General features: G+C 43.1%; 1 protein-coding gene across 1 annotated transcript in view; it reads left to right on the forward strand.

The window, feature by feature from the left end:
• The first annotated feature begins 1,183 nt into the window (after positions 1–1,183).
• Positions 1,184–23,885, forward strand: part of LOC102930500 — a 51,520-nt gene continuing 28,818 nt past the window's right edge. The window contains exons 1-4 of the mRNA XM_043550984.1: positions 1,184–1,310; positions 12,118–12,277; positions 14,859–14,950; positions 15,892–16,124. Coding sequence (XP_043406919.1) covers positions 1,184–1,310; positions 12,118–12,277; positions 14,859–14,950; positions 15,892–16,124 — 612 coding nt within the window. The remainder of the gene's footprint in view (positions 1,311–12,117; positions 12,278–14,858; positions 14,951–15,891; positions 16,125–23,885) is intronic.

Genomic DNA, 23,885 nt, shown 5'->3' on the forward strand with positions numbered 1-23,885 from the left:
TCAACGTCAAGCTGACGGGCCTATAATTATCCTGGTCGTCCCATTTACGCTTTTTATAAAATGGCACAACATTAGCTTTCTTCCAGTCTCCTGGAACTTCCCCAGTGCTCCAAGACTTATTGAAAATTAACATTAATGATCCAGCGAGCTCCTCAGCCAGCTCTTTTAAACTAAAGCCACGTTTCAAATCAAATTGCAGGTAGAAACAAAATCATTTAGATAGCATGGGCACAGGCAACATTAGAACAGCCTAGACAGAGTAAAAGTAGACTGACGAGGGGTTAAACCGCTTAAGGAGATGAACAAAATCAATGGGGGACATGACAAATAATTAGCAAAACAGAACACACTATCTGTGTTACTAAGAGATTTTATTTTGGAGGGAAAAATAATGGTGTTGTATAAGATAGGGGAGTTGCATAGCAACTTGAAAAACAGATGAAGAAAATTAAAAACATGCCTAAAATCACAGACTATAAAACCACTAGTTTTTAAGTAGCCATAAAACAAGAATTATTTAGCATTTACAGATCAGTGAAGGGCTAAATGAAATTGAAAACCATTTCTGAAATTTAGACCAGCAAACTTTGCCTGGAAAAGGCTATTAAAATAGAATCAGAATTTTCGTAGGATAAAATCTTTTAAAGTAAGTTTGACTTCAAGGAGAGTATTATTAATTATTATTAACAAGAAGAAGAAGACCTGGCTCTCGTAACAATTTTGATCAGTAGATCTCAAAGTGTTTTACAAAGGAAGTTAATAGAGGTATCCCTATTTTACAGATGGCGAAACTGAAGTATGGGGAGAAATGACTTGCCCAAGGTCACCCAGCAAACCTGTGGAGAGATGATTTGTGGAATGGTTAGAGCATTACTCTGGTCCTAACAATACTAAAAATACTTAAAACTTTTAACTCCCAATTCATGTGCAGATTGCATCAGTTTCTATAGGGGCTATAAGATCTAATTCGGCTCATAGTTTACTAAGTGACATATGGGGATAATCTTAGGTATTTAAAGGGGTTGATCTATTTAGTCTTGTCTGTTTGTTTTGATTAATAGCAGTAAGAAATTGAAGTCAGTTATTTTATTTGCTTTTCCTTTTATGATTTTGTTCTGCTGTTATATCTGCTGTTTCACTTCAAATGTTGGCAAGCAAGCTCTCAAATGTTGGGCTAGTTATAATGACCATCTACCACCAGGACCTTGCATTGCTTGACCTGGTACATTACCTACTGTACCAGCCTGTGCCAGCCGAACGGAAGCCTTTAGGGGCAGTGGATGTTACATGGCTATCTGTAGATTCTAATGGTTAGAGAGGTTGGTTCTAAATTCAGCTCTGACACTGACTCACTGGGTAGCCTTGCGCCAATCACTGAAACCGTTCTGTGCCTCACTTTCTCCTTCTGGGAAGGGATAATTTGTACTACAGTAGCACCTAGGAGCGCATGTCCTGGACCAGGACCCTATGGTGCTAGGTGCTATACAAACAGAACAAAAAAGCTGCCACAGCTCCCAGGTGCTTAAAATCTAAGAATAAGACAAAAGGCAACAGATGGATGCAAACAGACAGGAGTACAAGTAAACAGTGAGACAGTACTGTTCAGCATGATAGGCTGTTCTCAGTGCACCAGCAGCCTATGTGTTGTCCAGTCTTTTGCAGGTATCTGGGAAAAGGAAAGTTCTCAAGAGGAATTTGAAGGTGGATAATGAGGTGGATATATGGATTTTTACAGGGAGCCCCTCCCAAGGGTGTAGAGAGGAATGGGAGAAGGAACGAAGGTCCTGTTTGGAAATTTAACAGGTGGGCAATGGGAGGCCGGCATCCCAGGTGACTGGAGGTGAGCAGCGACAGCCTGATAACAAATGAAAGATGACAGGTCCGGTGAGGACTGACTGTGAAGGGCCTTGAAAGGAAAGACCAGCAGCTTATGTTTGATGTGGTAGAGAAGCGGGGTCATTGGTGGAGGGATTCAAAGACGGGCCTGATGTGGTCAATCCAATCAATGGGTCTGGAAAGTCTGAATATTCCACTAGCCCGTCAGAGCTGACCTGCCAGCTCCTCAATTCCCTTTCTCCAAAACAGGGTAATTCCGCACAGGCCGAAACCTGGCAATATCACCAGCATCAGGCAGTGGTGTTTCAGCAGGCGTTGTGTAAGAGAACTATAGGCTCTTTTGGGTCATCTTACTGTAAAGCTAGAGACCCCTTAGGAAATGTACCCTGGGTTATGGGGATTTCAAATTCCTCCCGACTTTGGGGCTCTGGGCAGAGGCGACACGTAACTGTTGACAGTGGTGGGAGGGGAGGTGGGGCACAATTTAAAGGTTCTGGTGGTATGCAGCAGGGTTCAGGGCAGGGCACATAAACCCTGGCAGAAACCTGGGGGGACATGTGCCCTCGCATGCCCCCTCACAAGTTGTCTCTGGGCCTTTGGTTGGAGCGTATCTCTAGTCTTTTCTACTGTGCAGCCCTAAGTTTGTGTAACTGCTGATTTTCTCCCCTAGCCCCAGAACTTCCAAAACCCCAGCTATGAATCTCACCCTGTGGCCAGCAAACAACTTACATAAAACAAATAGATGCCAAAACTCCACTGCTGTCTGTGTGATGCAGTTAGCTCTCTCCAGCCCTACTGCATTTATTGGAAATGCCTCGGGGAGGGAGTAGCCTGGGAGCTGCCTGGTGCAGCTGGGGCTAAGAAACCCAGCCCAAGCCAGGGGCGATCATTCCATAACCAGTAGCAACCACAGGCTCTGCTGCCTATGCCCACGTGTTCCCCATGGCAGCCCTGCCCCTCACGTGGAGAGGGATGCACACTGCCAAGCTGAGCACTGCACAGCCACACAGACAGCAGCATCCCCCGGAATCTGGCTGAATTGGAGCATCATGCACCACCCCACAGGTAAACCTCTCCTCAGGCTGCCCTTTCTGCAGAGTTCAGGGTTCCATGCAAGGGCAATCGGTTCCCCCTTTTCAGTTTGGGGAGGGAAGGCATTGGTGCTGGGAATGCACATTTTATGATTTATTCGGGACAGGTGGTTGTCTTTTGTCTGGAGTGGCAAGCAGAGCAGGAGGAACTAGGATGCCAGTTGAATCTGTGGGTTTCTTATTGTTCTGGGAATATCCCAGAACTCTTAGCAATGCAAACTGTCCTCAGCAGATCCCTTGGGGGTTCCTCCTCTGTGAGTCATTCTAGATTCAATTAAAACAAGGACACAATCTACTTTTTTCCCTCATGGGGAAATAAAAGGCACATGTTTGGCAGACAGTAAATCACATCCTCCAGCTGACCTTGCCATACAAGGAAGTGCTATCGAAGATTTAGGAGAATACTACTGACAACATAGTTAAAAGAGCAGTGGATTCTCTCCCTTTCATATAGCACTTGGTATAAACTGTTCTTAGTTTCCTAGTCTGGATCATCTTTATTCTCAAAAGCACACGTGCTTTCGGGAAGAAGCTTTGCTGGTGTCAATTGTCATAGCTGTATTGAAATCGCTGTCGGTTTCTGAGTATTGACACCAGCTGGCAATCTCCCTGCTCTTATTTTTTTTAGGTGCATTCTCCAGTATTATGGAAACATGTCTTTCTTAGCTAGTTGTTTTCTTCAACTAGCAAACCCTCTTCTTTACTGCCCTGAGCTAGGATATATTTCAAAATGTTTTATTTTTTTATTTATTTGAATTAACATTTACTGCATAATTATACCATTTGAGTTTGGGTTGTAGTTTATAGTTTCCAAGTTTTCTTTTTACCAACCAGGAGTATACACTATATCGATTCACATTTATTGAAGCAACCTACCTTACTAAGGTTCTTAAATTTTACATTTTTTATGTTAGAATATGGTGAATGGTGCATTTCTTATCTAATTATTAGTTAGTGACACATAAGGAAGGTGGAAATAACTTTATTAAAACTTGTTTTGTATTTAAAACTGATTTATTAAGCCGCATTAAACCAAGGAAGTATGAACGGTAGTTATAAATCGAACTGATTATTTCTGGTCACCACTCTTTCCAGGTTTTAGAACTTTAGCAGATCTCAACCTTTCACACCTGGTTTTTATTCATAGATTGGGAGAGCAAAATAAGCTTTCCAGTTTTTTCAGCTCCTTATTGGTTTCTCAACTTTGAATTAGGAACCGAAGTGATTGAATAAATTGAAACAAAGGAAATATTCTATCTGCACCTGAAGAAAAGGCTACTTCTGTCAGAAGCTGGTTGCGCACTACAACAAGGTCTGGTTCCAGGTGCCAAGTCAGTTACTTCCACCAGTTCAGGGTTTGAATATCTTTAAAGCTTCGGTAGCAAACCTATTGATTGAATATTATTATTTTATTTAAATTTAAAAGATTTTAGTAGATTATTATAGTAAATCTAAGCCTTAATATCAATTGACATAATTTTCAAATAGTTTTTTTTAAAGAAAAATATATTTAAATAAAATCTAATTAAAATGAAAATTCAATTTTTTAAAAAATCATTCGTTTTGAGCTATCCTGGCTTGATTCAAAGTTCACTGTGCTCAATAAACTCCCATTGATTTCTCAGCGCTTTGGATCAGGTTCTCAAAATACAAAACTACATATGACCTTCCATTTTCATCTATGAAAATGATTTTCTTTATATTACTAGCCTTGCTATCCTGACTTCAGGACATGCCTATCATAGGCAGATGAGTTCTCAGCTATTCAGTAACACTGCAAGGAAGGTAACAGGTAAAAGAGAAGCTATTGTCAACTTGTGTTTCCTCTTGCTTTTCCTCAGTAACCTGTTGCCTCATACTGAATACCTCATATCTGGAAAAGTTTCAGTGCCAGGGTCCTCAGAGTTTTGACCCGCCTGAAGTACACAGGGACTGCGCATGTAACACACTCTGATCCAAAGTTCACTGAAGTCAATGCGAGTCTTTTCATTGCGTTCAAAGAGGTTTGGATCAGATCCTTTGTCAAGACACCTCTCATTCCCTCTGGCTGTTGAGTTCTGTTGAAAGCATAGGATCAGTCATTTGAAGACCACATGTTCCCTTTGGTACTGTGGACTTTTAATATATTATGGCTGCCAATGGCAAAATTTGGATCAGAAAGTCTCAGTAGAATCCAGCTTCTCCTTTACATCTATTATTCTGTTCTTAGACTTTGGTTGATGCAGAGAAAGCACTTGATATTTGCTCTTGTGGTTTATCTGAACAGAGGGTCTTGGGAAAATGTCTCGGTGGGTGTACATTTATGAAATAATACCTGGTGAATGTTGCAGTGAGACGTTGCCAGTGCCTGAGATGCATCATCGAGGCTGACTGCCAAAACCACCCTGAAGTGTCTGAGTTAGATTGTCAAGCGCTCAGCTCATCCCATTGTAGCATTTAGGGCCAGATTTTCAAATGGATTCAGCCCCGAATGTGCTGAGCCATTCTGCAAATCCAGACCTTACTTTGGTGACTAAATGCTGGGGCTTGGGGTGGGGGGGGGAGGGGTTGGAGCCATTTGGATAATCTGGCCCTGATTGTGGTTATAAAATGGCCCTATTTACTATACGGAGGGAATAAGAGTGTGGGACATGTAAAATAGAGATGGCCCCAAAAATGGAACTGTACATGTAAATCAGCCACCGCTGTACCCAAGCTCAGCTCCCCTCGTACCTCTGGGGTTCCGAAAAAATGGGGCCCTGTGTCATCCCTGGCTTTGTCTTTGCAAAACCCAAACTACCCCTGGCATCTGTTAGCTTGGTGCACAGTCATCTCTTTGCCTTCCTCACCATAGGTCCCTATGTACGGTACAACCTCTCTGAGTTCATCCTTATCCATCTCACATATCAGCTCCCACTTCTTCCATGCTGACTATAGTTAATCTAGCTGACTCTGTGTGTGTGTGTGTGTGTGTGTGTGTGTGTATGTGTGTATAAATCCCGATTTGTCTGTCCAATTTCCCCTATCAAATGTCTGTTCTGAGACTCTGCACTCCTTCAGGAACCCTTCTTTGTCTGGGAAGTTTGTAATGCATGCTGCAGGCCACCATAAACAAATGATGATGGTCTTCTCTCTATAAATCATGTATTAAACAATGCACTGCCCTTTAAATTAGAGTGTTGTGCTAAAATTCCCTAATTTAAATGATGCACAGGAAATAAAAAAGTTATTGAACATAATTACTCACAAATAATAACAATTCCCTAAGTGACTGTGTGTAATTAATTAAGTTGCTTTTCTCTTTTCAGGCCCCCCCATGCACTCCTCTTTCTCCTTCCTTTTCCCAGCTGTAGATCCTCACCTTGCAAAGACTTAAGAACATAACTAGCTTAAAGCAAATTCTGATGCCTGATGTGCCAGATTATCCCTAATAGGCATTTATTTGACAATATTTTCCTGTTTCTCTTGAAGACAAGATCTCCCCACTGACTGTTACACTTAGCACTTCCCAGAACACCCTGTCCTCTGTTCACTTGCCTGCAAACTCTTCACCTCTTCCAACCCTCCTTCTCCTTCAATCCAACTTCATTGTGTAACAATAAAACCGTTTCACCAGGAGTTAGATAATACTCTTGGATTCCTATTTTATTTCATATAGTACACAAGGTCCGTCTGAGCCTATAACTCAAGCCTCCCAGGGGATTGTGTACAGGTCTGATCTTGCAAAGATTTAATCTTACTCACATTCTTGTGTTTTTGCTGGATCAAGCCTTCACTTGTAAGTACATAAGAACGACCATACTGGGTCAGACCAAAGGTCAATCTAGCCCAGTATCCTGTCTTCCGACAGTGGCCAATGCCAGGTGCCCCAGAGGGAATGAACAGAACAGGGAATCATCAAGTGATCCATCCCCTGTTGCCCATTCCCAGCTTCTGGCAAACAGAAGCTAGGGACACCATCCATGCCCATCCTGACTAATAGCCATAGATGGACCTATCCTCCATGAATTTATTTAGTTATATTTTGAACCCTATTATTGTCTTGGCCTTGACAACATTCTCTGACATGGAGTTCCACAGGTTGACTGTGCGTTGTGTGAAAAAAAAACCCTTCCTTTTGTTTGTTTTAAACATGCTGCCTATTAATTTCATTTGGTGGCCCCTAGTTCTTGTGTTATGAGAAGGAGTAAATAACGCTTCCTTGTCTACTTTCTCCACACCAGTCATGATTTATAGACCTCTAGCATATCCCCCCTTAATCGTCTCTTTTCCAAACTGAAAAATCCCAGTCTTATTAATTTCTCCTCATACGGCAGCCGTTCCATACCCCTAATCGTTTTTGTTGCCCTTTTCTGAACCTTTTCCAAGTCCAATATATCTTTTTTGAGATGGGGTGACCACATCTGCATGCCGTATTCAAGATGTGGGTGTACCACGGATTTACATAGAGGCAATATGTCTTATTATCTATCCTTTCTTAATGATTCCAAACAATCTCTTAGCCTTTTTGTGTGCCACTGCACACTGAGTGGATGTTTTCAGAGAACTATCCCCAATGACGCCACGATCTCTCTCTTGAGTGGTAACAGCTAATTTAGACCCCCTATAGTATAGTCATTGACTCTTCACTGGAGGTGAGTGTTGGGGCAGAAGGTCAGCTTGGGTCTTTCACCTTTTATTTTTCCACCCTCTTATCTGCCCAAACGTCATGTATATTTGAATTCTGAATGTATCCAAATTCTCCGTTGCACAGCTTTGTTGGAGTCAATGGAATTACACCAGTTTATACCGGCAAAGAATGTGGCTCCGTGTATATGATACAAGGTTATACAGTGAGTCCCTCATGCTCTGCTCCCTTCTCTTTTTTTTTGACTTCTGAGTTTCCTGAATGCTAATCTGAATCCAAGTCTGTCCCAAATTAGCTCGGCTCTATCCAGAAGTTATAACCTCCCTCTGAGTCAGCATCCTTTCTATGGCGGGGGGGCGGGGGGGGGGGGGAGAGGAAGATGGGGTTCTCGGCCTGCAACTGGGGCATGGTGGTTGATGCTGAACAGTTTTGGTTCTGTTTTAAGAACTGCTGGTGCTATAGAACCTATAAGGTGCTATAGAACCTATAAGTAGCTCCTGCCTGCCCTTTGGTTGTGGCTCCTTTTCGGCTTTGGATCTGGGAGTGTTATCCAACTCCTGGGGAGTCCTTTTTTTCCCCCCCGACACATTGAAGTTATGATGCTAGATTGGCTGGGGATGGTGCAGAAAGGTAGAAAGAGGAGAATGGGGTGAAGAGAAGGAGGACAGGTGTCGAAAGGAGAAGGGGTGGGGGTGAGGGATCTTCAAGAGAAACTTAGGGAAGAAAAAAGAAAATATAGCCAAATAGTCTCATTGTGCTTTGTGCTATACAAACAGGCAACCAAAAAAATGACAGGTCCTTCCCCAAAGCAACAAAGGAGAGGAGCAGCTGCTCAAATGATTTCTTATCACGTACCTAGGTTATGCAGAGTAGAAATAGAATTTAAAAAGTTCAGAGTAGTATGTAGCATTTGATAGGGCGCTAGCCACGAATTGTGTCCTGATCGGACTTGTCTGGGGCTTGCATAAACTAAAGCAATTCTGACCTCTGCTCTTGGGCCAGGGTATCATTAATAAGTGCAGCGCATCCTGGGGTGATTGTGTAATGTTTATGTACTTGATGTTGGCACGTAGCTCTCACTGTTTCTCTTCCTTTCATAATTCCTGGCACCTGAGGTTGGTGTTATAATAAAGGTGGGGCTGAGTTACAAAATCTGTTTTGATTAGCAGGCAAATGTTCTGGAGAGTTAACTGAATCTGCGTCTGTTACTCAAACTAATGTAACTCACTGATTTTAAAACTCATAGACTGGAGGCAAATCCTTTTCTTTCCCTGCATTATCAATAAAACCTTTGCTTGTTCAGAGTGAATAATAAATGCTCTGTAAAAGATAGATCGGAGCTTCTTTTCTCCTTCTCTTGCAATACAAGAACATAATTTAATTCCATTACATTAAAAAGGTGGCAAATTCAAAACTAATATGAGGATATAGACTGTCACCAAACATGTAATTGGATGAGGGAACTCATTCCCACCGGAAGTTGTTGGGGCTGAGAATTTAGTAAGATTCAAAAAGGGATTAGACATTTCTGTGGATATGCAGAGTTATCATAATTAATGATAAACATTTTTGCAAGGGATATTAAGCCTCATGCTTCAGGGCTTAAGCCAGTCTCTGACTATTAGAAATGAGGATGAAATCTAATGTGGGGTCAGATTATCCACATCTGCCTACTGTGACAGCTACAGAAACAGGGTACTGGAACAGATCAGCCTTGGCAGTGGCAAATTAGCAAGTGGGCCAATGAGGCCTGTGCCCAGGGGTTCCGGCCAACTGGGGGGAGGCCTGGAAAAATGGGCTCCCCCATGGCCTGACCTGCTCTGCCCGCCCGGTGCACCTGACGGGAAGCGAGGTCGGGGCGCGGGGGCTTGCCTTTGAGCTGTTCATATGAACGCTCTTCAGTCATCAGGTGTAGGGTGACCAGATGTCCCGATTTTATAGGGCCAGTCCTGATTTTAGGGGCTTTTTCTTAAATAGACACCTATTACCCCCCACACCCTGTGATGATTTTTAACACTTGCCCTCTGGTCACCGTAATCGGGGGAGATGGAATCCTGCTGCCAGGTCATTCTGTGACCAGCTGGCCAGCTGTTGCACCTTGCCCTCATCCTCGGCTCAGGCACGGTAAGTCAGCAGGTGGAGCCATATAGTTGCAGTTCCATTACAGACCTCCCAGCACTCTTTGCTGCTGAGGAAGCCACTTCCTGCCCCCCCAAGAGTACTATGGGTGGGTGGGTGGGTGTGGCCATTGGGCCCAGACTCCCTGCAGGTTGTGCTGCTGATCAGGCCTGTGGGAGCCAAGGCCATGCCCTTTGGTCCTTCTTGCTGCTGTGATGTTCTTTAGCAGCTTTTCTATCACAGAGAGAATAAAACATTGCCCTTCAGAAAACAACTCCACCCCCCCTTGTGTTAAAAACGGCTTGATTTGTCCTGCCCTGAAATTGCTGTCATCAGATCCCTTCACAGCATAACATGCATTTTGACAAATGGAGATTGGAAGAATTTTGCTCAAGTGAATCTATTGTTATACTGGATTGTAATGCTGCTGTTATGGAGTGTTGCCATGTCCCCCCGCCCCCCATATCCCCTGTCATTTGATTTTTCACTGTGTGGTGCTAAAAGCTGTAAGTGAGAATCTGTGCAAAAAAGCACGAATGTCCCGGGCTAAGACTTTGCAACTAGTCACCTTGAGAGAGCTGCTATTGGAAACGCTCTGTGATCTGTGCAGGATTGGCTCTGTGTATGTGTGTGGAAATGCTCTGTGATCTGTGCAGGATTGGCTCTGTGTATGTGTGTGTGTGAGACCACTTCTCTCTACCTGAAGAAATGTCACTGCAAGCATCGCATCAGATAGTGGCTGGTTCCGTAGGCGCCAACTTCTCCTTTTCCCTAGGGGTGCTCCTCCCCGAGGCCCTTCCCCTAAGGTCCTGCCTTCATGCCGCCTCTTCCTGCCCCCATTCTGCCCCCTCCCTAGGTCCCCATTTGCTGGTCTCCACCCTCCCCCAAGCTCCTCCCCGAGCAGCCGAACAGCTATCGCTGGTGGGTGCTGAGCACCCGCTATTTTTTCCCCATGGGCACTACAGCCCCGGAGCACCCACAGAGTCGCCACCTATGGCTGGTTCATGAAAAGGATCTGGGAGTGGCTCTTCGTCTCCTTGGGCACCTCTACGCTGCATCTGAGGGCAAGCCTCCCAGCCCAGGCCCACAGAGTTGTCTTAACAGGGCTCACGCCAGTGCACTACTCATAGCTGTGTCTACCTCGCTTTGACATTGCGGCTCAGACTCTCAAGGGCCCCCCCCGCCCCACTCCCAGATGCAGTGCAGCCACACTCCTTGATCACGTAGAGAGGCTTGAGAGTCTTTAGAAATCAGAGCCTCCATGTTCGGTCCCTGCTGATGACTTACTGCTGCAGATAGAAGTCCTAATACTACACTGCTTAATAGCGCAGTTGCTTTAGCTCAAGTGTTCTTGAAGCAGAAGGAGCTGATTTCTGTGCCTGTAGCTGAATATAGTATAGTTCAGTGACAGCAGGAGCTGGGCAAGAAAGGGTTTTCCCAACCTGTGAAAATGTTTGAGATTTCAGAAGTTTTTCCCGTTCGTCAGTGAGACAAACCAAAGACCTTTCAAAAATTGTCACAGAATCCAACGCAGAGAAAGGGAGACCCCAGAGAAGCCAACAGCCCCGTGCTTAAGGCTGTCATGTGGTATGGGAGGTGGAGGGGACATCCAGGTCAAAGTCCCCACTCTGCCTAATTTGGAGCAGGACTTGAATCTGGTTCTCCCACTTCCCACGAGAGTGCCCTGAGCACCAAGCTGCAGAGTCAGTCTCTCCTTTCCAAAAAAACTGTTTTGTCAAAAATTCCTGACCATCGCTAATGACCAGCGCCAGCATGTTCATTTTAAACACCCAGGTGCTTTAAGACAAACTTTGTCTGACTGGTGGAACGTGTAATACTGTGTGCGTGCATACCACTGCCCTGTACCAAACAGAATGTCAGAGTGTGTGTGTGTGTGTCTGTGTGTGTCTGTGTGCGTGCTCATGAGACAGACTACTCCGTCTTGGCAGACACACAGGGATTGAACCAGGATTCCTGGAGCTAGAAGCATAAACTGAAAAGCTGAGGCTTCCTTGCTGCGGCTATAACAGACACTGACCCTGTAAATCAGGCACAGAAAGGATCCTGTAACACACATTCACCAGTGGGTTATGTGCACATCAAATGCCCTTTAGTGGCTGTTTCTACAGTTAATGGAGATTCTCCTTCAAGTCAGGTGAGAGGGGCTTGCGTGTTTTGGAGCAGAAGGTCTTGATGGCTACAAGAACAACTTGAAAAATTCAATGTATTTTCAATTAAAATGTCTGGATTTTTTTTTTTTTTTACTTAATTTGGATTTTTGATGGAATTGTTTTATTTTGTTTTCATTTTGTCAAAAAACAAAATTCTGTTTTCAGGTTTTAAAAACAGAAAAAGCTTTTATTTTCCACTGGACAACCATTAAACCCGGAGCAGTCACAAAATCGTTGTACCGGGTACTGCCATATTCAATTTGAAAAGTACTTCCTTTTTTGTTTTCTTTTTCAGAAACACCAATGGGGCTTATTGCTGAGAACCTTAGGAAAGCCAGAGAAATAGCACATGGTGACTCTCGTGTTCCTGAACAGCTAAAGCATTATTTACAGAAAGCTCTGGATATTGCTGTTGGACTGGACCCTTACCTGGACGCAATGTCAACTGCAAAGAAGTAATGAGATTTATTTGTTACCTTGTGCATTTTTCTCATGGTCTGATCCCTAAAGCCGTAGATTTTAAGGGTCTAAGGGACCATAATCTCAGGGCTGCCCCAAGACTGTGGAATGAGCTCCTGCAGGAACGACAACCTCACCTCCTTCCACTGTAAAGTGCAAGGCACATTTCTTTTACCTTGCCTTCTCTAACCCAAACACAAAGCAATGTACCTATGTGGGGGTGTGTGCATGCAAACACACACACATTGCTACATGTCTGTTATACATTATATATTTAAAATATAATCATTAAAAAATCCAAACCAAAACACTCCACTGCATACACTTCTCCCACTGAGGAGAGGATGAGAGAAAAAACATAAGACAGACGTTAGTCATGTTCCTTAATGCACTAGTGGTAGATGCTCAGATACTGTGATGTTGAACATTCTAACAACCTGAATGGAATAGACCTTGTGTATAACACAAGCCATAGAATATGATCCAGTTACCCATATTGAGCCCTAGGACTTGTGTTTGACTAAAGCATATCTTTCAGAAAGGCATCCAGTCTTGATCTGAAGACTTCAAGAGATGGAGAATCCACCGCTCCCATTGATAGATTCACCATATGCATACCGTTTAACAGTTTTCTTCTTGTTTAGAACTCATTTAAAACCCACAGTGCAAAGATTTTTTTTTTTGGACTGGTTTTAGGAGAGCCAAGAAAGAAGGGGCTTGATTCTTCTCTGTTCCTGTAAAACCAGGGAGTTTGTCTGAGTAAGGACTTGGCAAAACAATTGGTTAATAGCTAAGGCCCAAGTTCTGCCTTGACCTTCACATGAACTTCACTGGGGCTCTGTCCAGGCACAGGGATCTTCCCCCCGCACCCCCATGTGGGGCTCATTGCAGGATCGAGGCCTCAGAAAGAATGTCAGGATTTAACACTAATAAGAACAAGCTGTGTTTTTAACAGTCTGCAACTTTGGAGATCCTGCTCGAATGCAGCCGTTGGTTTTTTTAAAACGCTGTTCTCTATTTGCTTCTTCTGGTTACGAGTAAACACAGCTGAACCTTCTCTATAAAACACATTAGGGGCCTGAGGTTTCAGCCCAATCATAATAGCCTTTGTATGCAGTACAGCTTTTATCTCAAAAGTGCTTTACAAATATTAATTATGCTGCTAACTAAATTATTTTAGTAACTAAGCTAATTAATTAAGCTAATTTTAGGTATCATTAATTCAGAAGTCCAGTTGATACCCTCATTATTCCTCTTTGAGCTGCGGCATATTACCTGGGTGTGAAGGGTCTGCTAAACAGTTCCCATCTATCAGCGTAAATTCTGATCTGCGGGAAAAGCCAGTTCTTTCTGAAATTGACAATGTGTAAACTGTTCCAGTCTGCGGATTACGGGAATGCTGAGCATTAGTTCTGTTGCTGAAATAATAGCTGATAGTTGTTTGACTTGCGCTAGCTGTATGATAATAGCTATACATTATCTTATTAAAGTTGTTAAAGCATTTGTGAGGGGCATAAAAGAGGTTATAGGAAATGTTCAGCTCTTCAAGGCTTGGATTATCTGAGTGTGTCTGATATGGGTTATGAATTCTTTCTCATTTTACTGAAGGTTGGCGGGGGGAGGAAAGTAAAAATAGCTTCCGTGGCGTAAAATTCTGGCCTGCAGAAGCGTCACGAGCCTCCTGGGATTGACAGCTGTGGTGGCTATTCTCTTCAGATGGGGGAATCTCGCCTACCTGGTGGCTCTGGCCTGCTTCAATATCCCATGCTGTCTTCTTTCCAAAGCAGAGCCTCCCTGCTCCCAGGGTCCCGGAGCTCAGACGCCAGCCCAAGCCTGAATCTCTACCTAGCAGTTTTACAGCCCCGTAGCCTGAGCCCCACGAGCCCAAATCATCTGACCCAGGCCATGCTGTTTAATTGCTGTGTAGACATACCCTTATTTAACCCTGTCTGATTGGCATACACTGTCTGCTAGCTGGGCTCTGTGGAATAATGCCTGGTGGCTCCCAAGATTATCATCAGGGAGTCTCCTGATGTCCAGTGGGTTCTTCCCGGGCTACAGGGAGGAGGTTAAATGAGCTCCATCTCCAAGAAATTGAGTCTTCTGAAGGCAGTAGCTCTGTTTTTGGAGTTGCCAGCCTAGAAAAGGAGTGCTCAGTGGAGGTCACAGAGATAATATACCAAGAACAGCTGGGGAGTTGCCACACATCAGCTCTCAACGAGGGATCTCCTTTCCTTTACAGCGGTTCTGTTTTATATAAACCATGACCACAGCCTACCGATGCCCAGGGAGTTACTGCTGTCCTCGAGCTGGATTGACTCTGAATGAATTCTGTGACTTGTGGAGCATAGGAGCCTCTGGAACGTACCACAGCAGAGCAGTCTATTCTTCTTGTGATGCTGCTTGCCCTCTGGGGACCCTTGTCGTTCAGCTTACCAGTGGTTCTTCCGGACCCCAGTGTTCTTGCATATCATTCCACTATTTGTGGGCATGCCCTGTCTCGTGCCATGGTGTATGTGGGGGAATTTGCAGATGTTGTACAAGACAATAACATTCAGCTGATTTTTTCCTTTTTAGAATAGCCTCACTTGAAGGCTGGCAGCTGAACGTCGCAGGAGTTGAAACAAAAGTTAAGCCTCATAAAGAATGTGCCTCTGGCTATCTAAAAGGCAAGTCCATCGGTCCGAGTCACAATTAAATGCTACAGACTTTGAATGCCAGATACCAGTAAGACCATGATGCTCGTCCCACTATATCACATGCATCCAGAGAGAGGGTTTGGTGGGTGCAGGCGGACAACGTGAAAGTGTTTGGGACAAAAAGGATTTAAATGAGAGGTTTTTCTCAGGTTGAATTCTTCATTTTTCTTGAAAATCCAATTTGCAAACCTGCTCTGCCTCTTTCACAAACAATAAAGAGATCGGATTAATGGGGTGAAGGGCAATTTTTTTTTTAAATGGCAGGTTGGCAGAGGTTGTTTAAGTGTGCTTGCAGAGGGGCAAGTATTGGTCCTTTCCAAACTAACGACACTTGGGGTTGTGTTCACGTGCAAAGCTATTGCACTAAATCTATTCCTGGACTCATTCTTCCCAGATGTTGCCATCTTTTCCGTGATACATCATTGCAGTGAAGCACTCTTGTAATGTATTACACTAATACATTGTTCAAAGGACAGCGCTGATGATAAATTTCTTAAATGATGGTGCTGTCTGGGGATAATGACTCTAAGAGCAAATGCAAGGTAATGTGATTTTTTTTTAACCTGGTCCCAGAAAGAATACAGAAGACATCTTAAAGCCATTTTCTTCTGGGGGGATGTTAAAATATGCAATATTTCAAGCACTATTTAACAAGCACTTAAACAATACCAGCATTGATAATAAAGATTCTACACTTAAAACCAGGACCTTTATTCTGTTGTCGTTAGCAGCATTTTAGATGAGATGCTGTCAGATTCTGTTGTTAAACCCCCTATTCTGAAGTGTTTTAAGATGTGATTTAAAAAAAAAAAGATCACTTAGAAGTTAGATTGAATTTTCATTGTGAACAATGTACAGTGTATTGTCTTTAATATGGTTATTTTTAACAGTTTGTTATATTCTTTAAATAGGCCAAGTTCTCAGGCTGTTTGTTCATATGGTTGGAGCCAAGAGGATTTTATTAATTGGCAGGCTTAAAGGTTGCGGTATCCTTGCTATGGCGGAGGCATTGCCAGATGATGGAAGAATAACTGCATGTGCAACAGAGCCATATCTTGGAGTGAAAAGCCAGGAAGCGTCTGATTACTCATCTCATGTCAAACAGATAAGTGTGAAAGTGGGACCCACAGCAGCCACTCTGGAGGTAAACTCACTTACTATTCGTTATTCATTATTTGTATTACCGTCGCATCTAGGAGCCCCACTGTGCTAGGTTCTGTACAAACCCAGAACAAAAAGACATTTCCCTGCCCAAAGTGGTTGCAATCTTAAGGAAGGGGACATTCATTTTTAGAGCTGGTGATGGTATTGCTTGCAAATAAATGTAGTCCTATTTCCTGTTCTCAGGTTGTTTGCTGATTTATCCTGATTTCTTTGCCATTTGCAAATATGCAAAAAAAAAGTTCAGTGCATGGATTTTTCATGAACTGTTCATTTCAACTATTTAGTTGGGGCTATTTGTTATTCTGGTGTGTGACTGGACTGCTAAATCACATGGTATTGTTTCTGTTCCCTATCTAGAAGGGTTGAAACTTTTTAATCAGGAGAACGATTCATCTCTAAAGTCAGTGGACTTTGGATCACACCCATCGAAGTCAATTGAAGCTTTTCCACTGACTTCAGTGGACTTTGGATCAGAGTCTATGATTCCCAAAGCAACACATGGGCAAAGTATACACGTGGCCCTCTGTGACTGACCCCACAGAGACTAGCCATCTGGTACGATTTACAAAAGATGGACCAAGTTCTGCTGCTGAAGTGGTAGAGGTCTTCTCTTTGGTGATACTCTCTAGATATATTCCTACTGATGATGCAATCAGAGAATCAGGACAAAAATTTTCCACTTCCAAAGCATTATGTAGCATGGTAGTTAGATTTGGTTTGTCTGGTCCATTGGCTGGTCCCACAGAAGAGTAAAGCCTACCACTGATACCTGCTAATGGAGGCACTCCTTTGTCTGAAGTGTTAGCTACCCAAACATTTGATTCTGAAGGTTGAGGGTTCTATTTCTGCTGATCACCCATGGTAGGCATCATTAAGCAAGGGATATTTCTAGTATTAATGCCAATGAATTTGAGACTGAAAATGACCTCAGTTTAAAGTGTGGGCTCAGCTGTAACATTATTTGCATTAGCAGGGACTGTATTCATTTCTAAAATTGAATGGCCAGGAGCTTTTTGACTTCTGGCTTTTGTGACCTATGCATTTGGATAGGAAAGAAATAGACCTTTGGCATGCATCCTGAACATGAAATGATACAGATCACCTGCAACGAGAGGTGTTTAAAATCCTTGCTCCCTGCAGTGAGTGTGAAATTAATTGAATTGCTGTTGCTCTCTAGTGCTCATTCTGTGCAACTGACTTACTGTGACTGAATTAAAATATCTAGAGGCAGGCGGGGTACCTGCTGTGTAGAGATTAAAGAAGGGACCAGAATGGGAGCCAAGACATGAAAATTAAATCCTTGAAACATAATGCTGCAATTGATTTTATATCTTCCTGTTGCTTCTTATCAGCAACCACCAAAAGAACATTCCAAGCACAATCCTGCAAGAGGCTCACTGCCTTGAACTCCCATTTAAGCTAGTGGGAGTTGAAGGTGTTCGGTATTTGGTTGGAGGTGCTTATTGCCTCCTGGCTGTGGATTCCTTCTTATGAAATGATTGAAGAATTACGGTATTAGCGCCTGACCCTGCACCATTGAAGTCAATGGGCGATTTGTCATTGGCTTCAACAGGAGCAGGATCACTGTTTTAGGAGATTGGAATTTTGTTAGATTAACTACAGCCTGTGGAACTCATTGCCAGGAGATGTTGTGAAGGCCAAAACAATACTGGATTAAAAAAAGAATTAGATAAGATCATGGAGGGATAGGTCAATCAATGGCTATTAGCCAAAATGGTCAGGGATGCAGCACCATGCTCTGGTGTCCCAAAGCCTCTGACTGGATGACAGGAGATGGATCATATGATAATTGACCTGTTCTGTTAATTTCCTCTGGAGCACCTGGCATTAGCCACTGCTCATGCTCAAATAAACTGGTTAGTCTCTAAGGTGCCACAAGTACTCCTTTTCTTTTTACGAATACAGACTAACACGGCTGTTACTCTGAAACCTGTTGGAAGACAGGATACTGGGCTAGATGGCCCATTGGTCTGACACAGTATGGACATTCTTATGTTCTTATGTACATGGAAAAAAAAACCTGTTTAAGGTACAGCAGTAATGACAATAACCTATTTTTTCATAGAAAAGATATTATATTTTATAAAGAACGGGGTGGGTTTAGGTGCACAATTCCCTTTGAAACTGATGAGTTGTGCTTCTAGCCCCCATTAGGCAGCTGTGAAAATCCCAGTGATATTTTTAGGTAAATGTGTAAAAACGAGAGCTGAAAATGTCTGTATGCAGCTCAAGTTGATTTCTTAGAGCCAAAAGATGTTTTTAGTTATGGTATTCTATTGAAGTGGTCAGATATCTGTGTGTCTTACACAGGTGCTCAATGGGACATGTGTGTTAGCTTCTTCCTTCTAACCTTAGAGCTAGAGCTTGTTGTGGTGGACTGGTGCTCTGAGGTGGTATAGAGAATCCCCTATCTTAGGTGCCTGATTGATGTGTCGTGCTCATGTGCTTAGGGTCTAACTGACCACCAGAAATTTTCCTGTGGGTCAGATGGGCTGACAACACTGGGAGTTCTCTGTTTCCCTCTGGAGAATGGAGCACGGATTGTCTGGTAGGATCATCAGGACATATGCCAGCTAATCAGTTCCCTTCTGGTGACATCAGTGCCTAAGTCTCTCTCCTGTCCTCTGCTGGTGGCGTACAATAGGTTAGTCTCCTGAGAGCTAAAATGCTTTAGTTTAACAAGTCATTGGGCTCAGCATAGGGTTCTCTGGGTGAAATGTAATGTCTTGATATGTGGGAGGTCAGACACTAGATGATGTAATGGTCCCTTCTGGTCTTAAACTTATGAAGAGATGAAAGCTCAGCCCAAATGCTCTCTTCCATGGCAGAGCCCCAGTAAATTACTTTTCTTCATGGTGCTCCACAGGGATCATGGGAGACAGAATCGTCCTGACCCCCAAGTCATAGAGTGGCAACAAAAACTCCCCTTGAGTGTTACTGTGGCCCGTAGTCTGCAACAGCTTCCACAGGAATTGTGCCCACAGGAAATTTGATCCATATAGATCATATCTACTGGACATGCTTCCATAGCTTTCCTAATTCACCCCATTCATGGAGCTTCCATGAAGCGTAGCAGCAGAGCACAGAAGATACATATATACCCCCCATGCAGGCTTCCCAAAGCCTCTCCCTCTAGTGACTTAAACATATAATCACAGCAAGTTTCTTAGTCCCTTTGTCAAAGATTACCTGCTCTGCACATCCTATTGCATGGCTTTGTTTTGTTTAGCACTGCAGGTAGAAATCAACTCTGTGAATGCTGCATGCCACCAACACTGGGAAGATACATCATGCATGCAAAGTTATCTTTAATAGGACTGCCTGGCATATTTTCTGAGCACTGTGTATTCCATCCATGCCTCAGAACACTACCAGGTTGTACGGTATTTAGATTAGCATAGTACTCCCATTGAAGTTAATGGGTGTACTCATATGCTTAGAGTTAAGCACATGCTTAAGGGCTTTGCTGGATCGGGGCCTGAGATAGATATGCCGCTTATGGTGAAAAGCTGCCTGTTTGTTAATGCATTTGGGCAACTTCTCCTCACCTGCAGCTCTTTATGTGCAATGCAGTAAAATCTTTCCTAGAAATGTAGCTACCACTTCTGAAGGGATTCACCGGATGTGTAGAAACCTACCTCCTGCAGGTAGCTGCCATATACAAATCCATCCATGGAAGAGGCATACTGTTTAATAATAATAATGCAATAGCCTTTTCACATTTGAATATTTGGTTCAAACCTGCTTTAGGTGCAAGTGAAAATAGGCAGCAAAGGGCAGTGGCAGCCTAGCATGCACTTGCTTGCATGAAAAAATAACCTCTTGTGTCCTGAATTTGATACAGATGAATGACCAAAAATACAGAATTTAAACTCTTTTGAAATAAGCATGGAAGCTTCCCTTTTCTGTGTTCAGACTTCTGGTGCTCACACTGACACCCCAGAATCGTTTCCAAACTAAGCCCTTTCAAAAAAATACTCCAATGTGTAGTATTCTATCTAAATAACATGCCTTCACACACATGCAAGGGTTGTACCAAATGAGCCCAATCCTGTATACAACACTCCCATTGACTTGTGGGGGAGTTTTTGTTGAACAAAGAATGCAGGATCGGGCCCAACGTGAATGCAAAGTGCAGGGGAAATGATTCAGGTTTGTTGTTTTTGTTATGTCCATTTCAAAGTCTAAAATACAACATGAAAAAATTAACGTGCTTGCAGAAGATTGCGCTGACTTCAGGGCATTGTGCAACCATGTAGGTTTTTTTCTACCTCCAGCCCCCCTTTACCAGCAAGAATAGGTGAATAGGTTGAGTTGCAGATCTCATTTCTCCTGTTTTGCTGCTTGTGAAGTCTGCCAGCAGAATCCACCTTGACAAAGTCAAGGACTCTGCGTTTAATGTTGAACTGAGTGAATAAATTATGCATGAAATTGTGTCGGAGTCTCTAGTGTGCAGAATTGCTCCTTTTGATATGAAAGGTTAATTCAGAAAGGAGTCCAAAATAGCTGGAAATTGTGGGGATAAGTGGATAGTATTCACTGTTGTGAGCTGTTATTACTAGAAATTGCATTCCCTCTCTAGCTTCCCCTGAGATTTAGCTTTGCCAGTGAATATAAACTGTACTCAATAGAATAGCATTTAGGAGTAACCAGAGTGTATGTCCACATCCAGTAAAATATTCTAATGGTGTTTTAAAAGGAAGTTGAACTTTTTCATGTATATTATGTACCTTCAGGAAAAATTACTATTACATTTAGGTCAAGAACAAGGTGTATCAAAGGTAATGAGTTTGGAGTTTATTAGAATATACTGACTGTACGATCCATATCAAAGAAACTGGACAGTCATTCTGCTGAGTGAGTCTGGAGGTACCTGGTGTGAGCGGTGGTTCCAATCAACACTACATCAGGTTTTAAATAAGATTTGGCGGAAGATTCATTCATTTGCTCATTCAGAATGTCTTGTCTCTAGTTTTTTTTTTTTTTTTTTTGCCGTAACTAGCAATAGTTTTATGCTCTTTAAAATGCTGCCTTCTGGCGTACTTTTAATATACCAAATGGTTCTGTGATTTTTTAAAAAGAAATAGTTATTTACAGTAAGAAAAAACAATAAATGCAGGGAGCCAAGCTAACCCTGGATTAAGACAATTTGTCTTGATGCTTCTGTAGCGAAGGTATGTTCCCAAGTGGGTTTCAGCAGACTGTTTTGCAGACAAATGATTTCCTTCTGGATCTCAGCCTCTCAGCCAGTTCAAGATACTTGGGCTGCACCTCTCTTCCTGCAAATAGTAAAGACAGGTCAGACTGCCCAAGGGGTCCTCGGCTGGACCACAACCCTTCTGCCCATGGGCCAGCTGCTCTGTCTCTGGCAGTTCAATCAGAGCAGTGGTCTAGCGCTCCCCCTCTACCTGTTGCAATCCCATATTTTAAAGGTACTTCTGGGGATAGCAGCGAAAAGAATTCCCCCCTCCGATCCCATCCGCTCCCTTACAGTACCAATATTTTTTGTGCATTGCTCCCCAAACAGGGCTCACACTAAGCTCCTTCTCTCCGTTTAAATCCTGCCCAAATAGAGCAAGGCAATGGCTAAGTGGTGCCTTTCAGGGGATCTTAGCCAAAACTGCTCCCTGCTCATAGGACCTCACTCTGCCAGTGGAAGGGGGTGAGAAACCGGATGGCTTGTTGAGGCCTCTACATCCTCTCTCCTCTCCAAAGCTTCATCAGAGACCAGCAAGGCCACAGTCTCCCCAGGCAAAAAGTGATCACTGAAATCCAGGCACAGAGTCGAGGTGACACAAAAGTGAGTGGTGTCCATGTATCTTTATTGCCAGCTCTTGTGTCTTCTGATCTCATACACAGAGATTACACCATAGGGAAGGCTGAGCATGAAGGAATTTCATGGATTCCTCTGGACTAAAGACATGAGAAAGAATAACTGTACCTGTCCCTAAGCTGGTGACCTAAATGACCTAAGCTGTTCCAGCATGTCATTCCACATAAAAGGGATCACAAAAGCAGGTAAATTGTCAGTGGGTAACGAGCTCAGACTGGTGTCTGAATCATGAGGAAATCTTGTTGCTATCCAGGGCGCTAGGCAATCCCCAGATAGACCTATTTCAGTCAAAACGTGCCAAAAAAGCTTTTTCTTCACTAGGGAAGCAGACCAGAAATCATTGGGAACAGATGCTCTGGCTCAGAAAGGGCCAAATCTGCTTCTGCATGTCTTCCTCCTGTATCAAGAAGGGTAATTTGAAAAATCAAAAAGGAGGAAACAACAGTTATTCTAGTCAACCCAAACTGTCTATGCTTCTCAGACCTAGTAGAATTTTCAAGAGACCTCCAGTCCATCCTCCCAGCAAGCTCTTATTCCAAGGATTGCTCCTCCTTCCCTACCCAGATTACCTGAAAGTGACTGCTTGGCTACTGAGTAACAAGCCTAAACAAGTTGAGATACTTTCCTAAAATAACAGTGACCTTCCTAGCCTCCCACAGACCTTCCACCACTTTGGCCTATGTAGGAGTGTAGACAAAGTCTCTTACTAGTGTTGAGACAACAAGATCAGCTCCAGGAAACCAGATGACCTAGATCTGCTGGATTTATTACAAAATAGCCTAGATTTGGTCTTAAGATCTCCTGCAATTACATCTGATATCTTATATCTCAGCAGTAATCAGTGTCATAAATATAAGCTCATGCATGTCTCTGGTAGACCTCCCAGTGCTATCTAAGTGCCTTACAGCAGTATGTCTATCCATACTAACAATCAGGCTTATCTTCCGGACCTCTGACCGGACCACTGTGCGTTGAGCTTTCATAACTCATCCATCCGCACTGGAGTTATCTAATTTCCCTTATTTTCTCACCATAAATACATGCTTGCTGGTCCAAATCACTTTTTTAGAAGAGTTTCTGAAACCTCTGTTAGAAGACATGAACCTTACTACATATTCCAGGAGGATAAGATGATACTTCATACTCCAAAGTCATTTGTTACTAAGGTTAACTCTTCCTTTCATACATCACAGGATATCGCTCTTCCTCATTTTGCCCAGAGTCTTAACATGACAGAGAAAAAGCTGGAGATAAGAAGTGCTGTTAAGATTTACTGGGGTAGAAACAATCAGTCCAGGGAAATGTCATTAGTCTCCTTTTACTCTAAACACCAAGGCTTAAAAGAATTTAAATCTGCTCTAGGTAGATGGGTGAAATGTTGCATTTTTGAAACACATGCAGCTGGAGATAAAATGGCCCCAGACTGAATTCTGAATGTCCCAGAGCAGCTTTCTGGGCAGAGAGGGCATCAGTCACCACACACAGGTAATCTATAAGGCCGCCCACCTGGTCACCAGTCAACACCATTATACATCATAATCAGCATCAGTATCCTCTAGAACCATCGCTTATTTTAATGAGATTGCATATTTTGGGTAGCAATTCAGCTGCTTCATTCTTAAATTTCTTCTTCACTTTTAGATGTGTGCCATCCGGTCCTGAGGATTTGAATCTCTTACATTCTATATGAATTGGTGTCTCCGCTGTAACCCAGAGCAACAAAAGTTGTGTGTCATGTTATTCAGATTATTGTACCCTCTGCAATTCCTCCCAGTTCTTCTGGTGGGAAGCAGTGGGATTTGCTCACCCTTGGAAGTGAGAGAGGGTTCCTTCCTACACCCAGAAATCTCCCAAGACCTGTGTAGCTCTCAGGGAGCTACTAGAGGC

The sequence above is a fragment of the Chelonia mydas genome, chromosome 7 (assembly GCF_015237465.2).
Source record: "Chelonia mydas isolate rCheMyd1 chromosome 7, rCheMyd1.pri.v2, whole genome shotgun sequence".
Taxonomy (NCBI): Eukaryota; Metazoa; Chordata; order Testudines; family Cheloniidae; genus Chelonia; species Chelonia mydas.